Raw genomic sequence first — 10,000 nt, forward strand, 5'->3', positions numbered from 1 at the left:
CGTGGCCGTTTCTGAAATAAACTAAATAAAATACTTCCCAGCGTAAGGAGAGTAGAGGAGAGAGGAGAAAAGAAATCAATACTAACAAAACTACGAAACAGAAAAGAAGTTGAACACAAAAAGTTAAGAACTTTGTTGTCAGCTAAATTGTGTTGCAAAAACACACACACAAAATCGAATCCATCGGAGGACACAACAAAAGGCCTTTACCAACATAGGGTAGGTAGGGTAAATGATACCCATGAGGACTTACTCTCACACACACACACACACACACACACACACACACACACACACACACTCCCATCTTTCCCTGTATCCTGCACTGATGCATGTCATGTCACAGATAGCTGAGTGGTCCTTCAGTCTGAGGTCATCTGACCACAGCGGCGGCTACACAAGGCACCCCGTGACAGAGGGGGCGGGCTGTGGTGAAGAGGTATTAGAGAGAGCCAGAGCTGGCAGACACGGGTCTTAATGCCTCAGCTCCAGTCTGCTCTCTGCTCTGTGCTTGTCATGCTGGCCTGGGGGAGATAAGAGCCTGGTGTCAGGCTTTGGTGTGTCAGCAGGGCGAGCCGGGCGGCTGGAGATACAGGCATTCAGCTGTGGGGCTCACTCAGGAGACTGAGGGGGGTGTGTGTGTGTGTGTGTGTGTGTGTGTGTGTGTATGTACGTGCTCTACTGCTATCTCTATCGAGAGCCGGGTGATCCTTCAAAACACACAGCAGATCCTTTTTGTGTCCGTGTGTGTGTCCGTGTGTGAGAAAATGAGTGTGTGTCCGTGTGTCCATGTGGGTGAGTGTTCTTGCACCCCAGGCAGGCAGGGGGAGCGATGAGGTCTTAATATCGGGGCTCCCAAGAGAACACACAAGCAGACATCCAATGACATGATGATGGGAGTCCCGTCAAAGAGGGTGACTATTACAAAGACAAGATGGAGGAATACAAACACACAGAACAGACACACAATCAATCAGACAACATCCCACTGCCCCCCACAACACACACACACACAAATGTCAAAGTTTGGCATCTCCTTTCAGAGAAGGATGGGGAGAGGGGTGTGTGTGACAGGCAGACAAGAATAAAAGCTGACCGAAATGAAAAGAGCGTGAAGACAGTGCTGGGTGATGGGCTGTGACAGGTGTGCTGCTCAGGGTCACGGAACACAAGAAAACAACACAAACACCTGTGATATAACAGACTCACTCCACCAATAAGATGACAGGCCTTAAAGAGAAAATACAAAAAAAACAATAGAAAACTACCTGAGAAAGCTGACAAGGAAGGCAGGGGCTGAGCTCCAGCAAGATCCAAAAGAAAAGACATATGGAGAGCTATCTACGAAGAGATGGGAGGAGTGAGTGAGTGAGGGAGAGAGAGAGAGAAGGGGGGGGGGTGTAGGATAAACATGTGCTGGTATTTCAAACGACACTGAAGAGTTTGGAAAGGATGGGTGTCACCATTCTGACTGTTTTTCATGTAGCGCCTCAGTCCTCATCTCTAATGTCAGTTTTACATCTGCTGCCCCTCTCTGCTTGGGACGAATCCGTGCCACACCTACCCACCTACCCCTGTCTTACACCAGTGGGAGTGTGACAGGAGTGACGGTGTGAGTAAGACAGAATGACGTACACACTATGTCTATGCAGTTTTCCGTGTATTCTCCTCCTCTCTGTTTTGAGATTGATAATCACGCACACAGCCCAGGATGACTAATCAGGCTGGCAACACCAAACCTCTCCGTGTGTATGTGGGAGGGGGGCATGAGAGAGAACAGACTGCAATGGAGACACAGTGGCAGAGAGAGAGAGAGAGAGAGGGTCAACGCACAGAAAACAATTAAGAGCATAGGAGTGGTGAAACAGCAGGACCAGACAGAAAAAAAAACCCAACCGTAAAGAGAAGCAGTTTAAGAGACATTTTCATTCAGTCCTTCTCATTTGCCGAGATGGCCACCTCCCACTGTTCGCCATCTCGGAGGCGCTGGATGCAATGACAAAGCGGTGTGCCGTCTCTCTGGAGCGCTTTGATTAAAGCCCAGCAGCAGCCTCACGGGCCCACGGGCCACGCCCTTTCATTACCGACGGGGTGGCAATACCGGGCTTTAGGAGGGGTGGAGGTGAGGGGGTGGAGGAGGAGGAGGAGGAGGAGGAGGAGGAGGGATGGAGGAGAGGAGTGTCGTTTCCTCTGAGCGTCACCCATCGTCTGACTCTCTCTTTTTCATCCAGGTGCTCCACGCCAGACGTGCCTCCCCCTGCTGCCTCCTCTATATGTAATGCCATCAATCGTGGCTGAATACACTAAATCGATGCCTTGAGGGGGTCTCGACACCTGTTGTCTGCGAAGGCTCTCGAATGGCGGAGTGCGTAAGCCGCTCCGGAGCGCCGCGGGACGCCACGCTCCTCCTGTAATGTTTCTGGGAGGTTCCGGGGGATGTGTGCTTTGAAGCGATGTTCCAGCAGGCGTCCAGCGCAGAGCGGGCCTATCTCTCTCTGCTCCCTACTCAGAGTGAGGCAGTACATCAGCACTTTATGGAGCCACTCAGAACTCACAGCAGAGGCCATCACGGCCACAGCGCCACAAGGGGAGTCGACACCGGTGCTCGTTTCAAATTCACGAGCAAGTTTATTACGCTCGTAGGTATAACATAACCATGAAATAACATGGTGCATTCTCCCACACTGTGGGTGCTTGTAAAGGCTTCATAGACTTTTACCTGCAGCTAGTGCAACTTAGGTGAAGGTTGAACAAATTCTTTAAAACTACAGAAAAATAACAAAAACAGCACAGAGGGATTTTGTGCAGGAGGACAGCTCAGTACGCTTCTGACAGAAAAGCTTGGATCATCACTGCAACTTTAATGCAGCAAAAAGCCAGATTGCCTGGCCTTGCACCAGCGTCTACATCCCTGTACAACGCTGATGTACGCATGCCAACACACACACCCCACACACACACACACACACACACACACACACACACACCCCCCTGTGTACGGTGGCAATCTTGTGGCCCCCTGTGAGGCACCCGAGAGGCCTGCGTCACCGGCCCTCTAATAGGACACTTTCCCATCAGGCACTGGCGCTGGCAGATTATGGCTCAATCAGGACCCCGCTGTGGCTCGGCCAACAGAGCCATCACCGCGCCTCGGCACCGCACTGCTGCACAAACATGCTCCGAGTGGTCTGAGCGGGCACGGCTCTTTCAGACAAACTCATCTGCTTTTTAAATAACGTAATTAAAAACATTATGCATGCCAGCATAATGAATTTAAACAACTCATTCAAATTCATTTCACTGGGATATGCAGTTGCAATGATGAATGGAAAGTGAATTTACAGACAACACTGGCAATACACACTAGCATACAAGTAACGTTACACATTCCGTAGGGTCTTGTGACGCTAGCCGAGTACAGTTAATGTAAACGACTCATTCCTTTTGGATTTACACCCCCAAGTGAAGAAAACCTGAACAACAAACGGACCAGCGCTTGGGCTGGTCAAGGACCAGTTGTAGACAGCTACAGGGCCACCAAGTAAGTAAGTGAGTTCTCGTTCTCGTTCTCTCTCTCTCACACACACACACACACACACACACACACACACACAAGGTCAGTGTGTAGGCTATGGATATGCTATAAACTATCAACCCCCCCCTAGACAATGCAGAACGGCTGCAATAACACTCAGGGTCCTTCATCGTCTGTAGCAAATCGTTAGCCTTTGAATGCTAATCGAAGAGTGGGGCCAGTGAAGATTCACACCTCTAACGGGTGCTGTCTTTTTTTTTTTTAAACACAGATGTGTTTCAATATGAATTTATTTATTTATGCATTTTTCTTGTTGCAATCATTTCGGATATCCTGGTAATGAACAAGTAGCACTTGAGGTCAATCCTTTGCCCTGGATTTCATTGTGAAATCAGTGCTAGGTACTTCAATCAGTGTGCCAGTGTGTTTACTTCAGAGACTCCCCCCATAAAGCAATCTCCAGACATGTGGAGCAGAAAAACGTTCCCATTTCCTGACAAGCTTTTAGAGGTTTAAACCCCAGTAAAAAGTCTTTGGCCTCTAACAGCCCACTGGCCCCGCACCCTTTATCAACGACAGTCAGGTGTGTGTGTGTGTGTGGGGGGGCAGGCCTGTCTCATGTCACCTAGGAGAGGGCCATGGCAGCATCCACACTCTACCCTTTAGGAGCAAAAGGGGCGTCCTCCCTCGTAAGCTCTGCTTGAGTCCTGTCACTACGACTTTGGGTTCTTATTCTTCACAGCCTTGTCACTTCAGCCGCGGTTTCACAAACCTGGCGAGGAAGAGCCAAACTTGGCCGCATACGTGAGAGAGTCTTTTCTTTCTCCCTCAAAAAAAAAGGGGGAAGGAGAGAGATGAAAGGCGGTGGCGCTCGTTTAACATCATGTCAGATTTCACAGCGATTCTTCAATTAAGAAGCGTGACACCTAGAGGCTCGGGGGAGACTTAAGCCGGGCCGATTTTGAAGAGAGCGAGACAAAAAGGGTTACGGTGCAAAGAACATGCCGCCGTTGCCACAGCGCAGAGACAATTTGAAACAGGAAGCACATAATATCCACTCCTGTGCCAACTGTCAGGTGTGGGTTTGCTCTGAAAAGGTGTTTGGTGTTCTTCCTGATCGGTCGTCTTAAACCCACACGTGACATCTTTCACAGCAATCACATTAGTCGTACATAGAACAATTGTAAACAGGTTGGGACTGTATGTTTGGCAAGAAAACTGCTCCCATTCTTTCAAAATATTTTTTTTCTTCCTTTTTGTCATTCAATTCCACCTTGCTCATGCTGTTCTCGCAAAAGTTTCTAGTGGTTTCTTGTTTTAACCTTCCCGTTTCCATTAAGACTGAAAACCAAGGCTGCAATTACAAATTCCATTAGATGAAAAATGTGATGCTGCATCAATCAAAGACCACTCACAGGCCACGCAGCACACAGTGTGTGCTGTTACTTAATGTCGTTGCCACGGCAACCAAGTCACCCGTCCCCCCCCCATTTTCAAAGGCAGACCTCAGCCTCGCACAGCATCCCGAGGGAGCGGCGACACACGCGATGGGAAGCCGAGCCGCCGTGTCTCTCCCACCACCTCCTCCAAGCCTCTCGCTCGCTGAGTGCAAACAGCCAAGTCGAAACGATGGCACTTCACTATGTGAAGCACCGTCACCATCACCGTCAAATTATTGAAGATCCACTGATAAATGTACTCATGATATGTGAACCTCCACCTTCATCTATCCAAATAATAGTATCTTAAGTATCTAAATATCTAAAGTGTAATTGTTGACAAACAGTGACGAGGAAGCCGAGGAAGGTTGTTCTAGCCACTGGTGCGGCACCATTGAACCTCTGGGGTTATGCACGATGATTTAGCTTAATGACCAGCCTATTTATGCAAATGTTTGTTTTCCCCCCCATTCGGCAGTGATGGTTGGTGTTTTGGTTACGCAGTGAAGTCAAAAACGCACCTGTTCTCAGACGCATTTATCAGGGAGATGTGTGTAGCCAGACAGCGCTTCGCTTCACTGGGCTTAAGCATGACAGAGAATCAGTCAGCTGGTGATAACTGGTAGTAGATTGTTGGAGGCAGCAGGAGTGAATGATAGCATGTTAAAGCAAGCCTGATCTCCCTCTTCCTTGTCCTTGGCCAGGGTTCAGTGGGGCATTGTGCTACACCGACACACACACACACACACACACACACACACACACACACACACACACACACACACACACACACACACACACACACACACACACACACACACACACTCACACACACTCACACAGTGTGAGAGTGATTTAAAAATAGAGCATTCAGTATGACATAAGACTCAGCCCAAAGCTTTTAAAGAAACTCAAGTGTTACCTCAGCTCAACCATTGGCTGCACTGTGAAACAGACAAACACACACTGACTGACTGACTGACTGTGAAACAGACACACACACTGACTGACTGACACTGTGAAACAGACAAACACACTGACTGACCTGTGAAACAGACAAACACACACTGACTGACTGACTGACTGTGAAACAGACACACACACTGACTGACTGACTGACTGACTGTGAAACAGACAAACACACTGACTGACTGACTGACTGTGAAACAGACACACACACTGACTGACTGACTGACACTGAAACACACACACTGACTGACTGCACTGTGAAACAGACAAACACACTGACTGACTGACTGACTGACACTGTGAAACAGACAAACACACTGACTGACTGACTGACTGCACTGTGAAACAGACAAACACACTGACTGACCTGTGAAACAGACAAACACACTGACTGACCTGTGAAACAGACAAACACACTGACTGACCCAGCAAAGGCTTTTGATAGGAACACCCTGAACTAATTAATATCCCTTTATTATCCTAAAGTTTGACACCACCATGTGCAATCAAAGGGACAGTGGGCTACCACCATTGCACATGCAGCAAGGAGAAGAAACAAACAAAAACAAAAAATCGATGTAGGAGTTTAATATGTTTGTATATTATATTAAAGACACAAAGTGATCTCCCAGTCTAATTAAAGACAAGGAAACTACTCAGTGTGGCACCAATTTCCATAATTCACCTAAACCATCTCAACCAACATAAAAACACGGATGTCCAGCCCATCCCTGAGGGGAACACATCCATCCTATCCACCTACTGGTGTAAGACTGGTGGAGCTACACGGCTATAAAGGGTATCTGTCTGAATCTGGTCATTAGAACGTCAATGGACAGTAAACAATCCAACAAATCTGCTCGGAGAGGATATGTGTGGAAAAACTAGCTTGTGAGAGAGGTGGGCAACGGGATAGGCCGTGGAAGCAGTGAGCCCACCCCTGATTGACGGCTCTCTCCACCAATGGTGTGCCGACAGCTCAGGGGTGCAGAGGCAGAGCAGAGGAGGCGCTGCAGTAGAAGAGGAATGCATCGAGCCACAGTCTGCCTCTCTTCTCTCTCTCTCTCTCCCTCTCTATCTATCTATCGCTTTCCTTCTCTCTTCTTTCATTTCTGTCTTTCTCTCCTCCACTCTGAGTCTCTCCCTCTACTCATCCCTCTCTCTCTCTCTCTCTCTCTCTCTCTCTCTAGTACGTTTGCACAGGGTCTCCCCTTGAAGCTGAGAAGCGGTTGAGTGTGACGGTGGCTGAAGACTAAGGCCTCTGTTGTTGGGGCTGTCACAAGACCAAGAGCAGATGCCGCCATTTTAGGTCTGGAAACTGGCTCAGCTATTGGGCATGTGGCTCCAGTGAATCAGACAAACCCTTTACAACTCCAAGTATTTCTTATCTATCGCACGGAAAACAGGAAGAACACGGTGTACAACTCCTTGCCTGTTAGCACCACACACTACAGGGCTTTCAGAATGCTGCTTAAAAATATAAAAAAAGCTCTGCAATTCTCATAATAGGAACTCCATAGGGTCTACGTCTGTGGATTCAAATACGCCACAACCAAGGCCTCAAGACACCTTTGTGGACCCTGCTGTGCAAAATGTCTGCCATGTGTAGAAGCCTAAAGGAGGTCTGCTATGGCATCCTATGACAGGCATGGTCCTAGCATGGGACGGACCAGGAGACTCACAGGGAGGCTGCAGGGCCGGTCCTGCTGGGTGGGGCCAATCTCATCATGGGGGGCCTTCCCTGGAGGCAGCGCTGACTGGCCCCTGTTGCTGAAGCCCTCCTGTGGAGCATCCTATAGCGAGAGAGTGGAAGAGAGAGAGAGAGAGAGAGAGAGAGAGAGAGAGAGAGAGAGGGAGAGGGAGAGGGAGAGGGAGAGAGAGAGAAGCAAAGACAGAGGTAGTGGAGGAGGGAGAGAGAATGGGAGACAACAGTGCAACAGAGTGGTGAAGGAGAAGAGGAGAAGAGAAGGAAAGGATAAGAGTGAGAGAGAGAGGGAAAGAGAGAGAGAGAGAGAGAGAGAGAGAAGGATAAGAGTGAGAGGGAAAGAGAGAGAGGAGTGAAGGAAAGGATAAGAGTGAGAGAGAGAGAGGGAAAGAGAGAGAGGAGTGAAGGAGTGAAACAGAGTCCAACAGACAGAGGAGAAAAAAAGATAGGGAGGAAAATGAGCAATTTGCACAAAGTACCACCCTCGCCCTCTCTGCCACCCTCGCCCTCTCTGCCACGCTCGCCCTCTCTGCCACGCTCGCCCTCTCTGCCACCCTCGCCCTCTCCTCTCTGCCACGCTCGCCCTCTCTGCCACCCTCGCCCTCTCTGCCACCCTCGCCCTCTCTGCCACCGGTTTCTACGCTGACATTTCAAGCGGCCCGCTCTGGTAACCAATCACGTGTCTCCTCCCACCCGTGCTGGCCAAGCGGTCCGTGACTCATATGTGCGATGAGCGCTCCTTCACCCTCTCACTCGTACCCACACGTGGCACGGACCATGGCAACCACAGCCAATAACAAAAGCCAAAAAACGCCAAAGAATATGATCATAAGAATGATTCCCAGAAACTGATCCAGAGTGACAATATTTGGGTTCTGAGTACATATTCCAGATTCTTGTTACTGAGAAAGATTAGTAGAAAAAGATATATAGCTTAGCAACAGTGCCGTCAACATACAATATTAGATAGTAGTGGATAGTAGGAGAGTCAGAGTATGTTGTAGACTGTATGTAGTAGGGGGGGGAAGGGATATCTTAAGTGTCTTAAATCCAGCAGGAGTCTGCTTTCTTAAGCAAAGGGGAAGAGAGGTTTCCTGAACACTAAGAAAAAGCCTTATTTAATTCTGTCTTGTGTACATGAACTACAACTCTGAATAACCCAAATCTCTCCGAATTCAAGAGCGACTGAAGTGAAAGTGCTTGACTGTGTGTCCCACTGTGTGTGTTGGAGAGGGAGATGGTGTGAACGGGGGGGGGGGGGGGGGGGGGCAAGTCAGCACTCATACTCCAGCCAGTACTACAGGCAGATATTTACTCACGACTGCATATGTTTACACAAACCTGATCACTAGGTCACAGCCAGGACACACTCAGTCATTTACACACACACACACACACACACACACACACACACACACACACACACACACACACACACACACACACACACACACACACACACACACACACACACACACACGTGGCCCGGCATGTACGGCCTCATTCGGATTACATCATCACCGGAGCATGTTTACTTTTGGCAGGTGAACAGCTGGTCTGGCATGATAAAGGTGAAAACCCTGATGAGGGGGGGGGGGGGGGGGGGGTGGGCTAGACTACACAGGCATCATAACAAAACTATGCAACATGTGCGAGCACCGACCCCCCCTACCCCCCCCACCCCCCCGCATAACAGATGTGTCTGCTCCCTGGCACCGTACCCAGAATCCTTTGCAGGGCCAGGTCTGGGTGCTGAATTCGTAAAGCCATCACATTCCCTCCACCCCCTGTCTATTTGGGACTTAGCACGCTAAATGACGGCAGTGCTTCACTGGAAGTGACTTCTTGCTGACTGGTGTAATTCTGCCTTGTGCCTTCCTCCCCCCCCCCCCCCGCCACCCAGTGTTCCTCAATCATACCCAATCACACATGCTCTTTCAGGGGAGGTCATCCTGAGTGTCTAATCATTGTTTCACGGCTTGGATGGAAATATGGAAATCTCACACATAGCCTCAACTCAAAAGACCTCCTCTGCATGTGCTTCACACCACGCTAGCTGTAATGACAATACAGTTTGCACAGGGTCACTTTTCTAAGTGAGGAGGGGGATCCGTGATTACAATTGCTTTTACATCGCTAGTTCTTACTAATTCCTTACCAGACCACACTAGCAGCCTAAATGTGCTTAAGCTAGTAAAACATCTAAGTTGCTATTTACAACAATGATTTCCCCAAAGCACACAGGTCACACACAAAACACCGGTCATTCTATCCAACTATTTCAGCAAAGGAACTCCAACCCCTCCACCCAATCAAGAGCAGCACTGCCCCGCCAACTATCTCAAACTAGAT

General features: G+C 49.0%; 1 protein-coding gene across 2 annotated transcripts in view; it reads right to left on the minus strand.

Moving 5' to 3' along the window:
* The window catches only part of arid1b (AT rich interactive domain 1B (SWI1-like)), a 69,819-nt gene that overhangs the window by 45,328 nt on the left and 14,491 nt on the right, over nt 1–10,000 (minus strand). For both annotated transcript variants that reach the window (XM_031581466.1, XM_031581467.1), the window contains exon 5: nt 7,626–7,736. In XM_031581466.1, coding sequence (XP_031437326.1) covers nt 7,626–7,736 — 111 coding nt within the window. The remainder of the gene's footprint in view (nt 1–7,625; nt 7,737–10,000) is intronic.

The sequence above is a fragment of the Clupea harengus genome, chromosome 15, assembly GCF_900700415.2.
Source record: "Clupea harengus chromosome 15, Ch_v2.0.2, whole genome shotgun sequence".
Taxonomy (NCBI): domain Eukaryota; kingdom Metazoa; phylum Chordata; class Actinopteri; order Clupeiformes; family Clupeidae; genus Clupea; species Clupea harengus.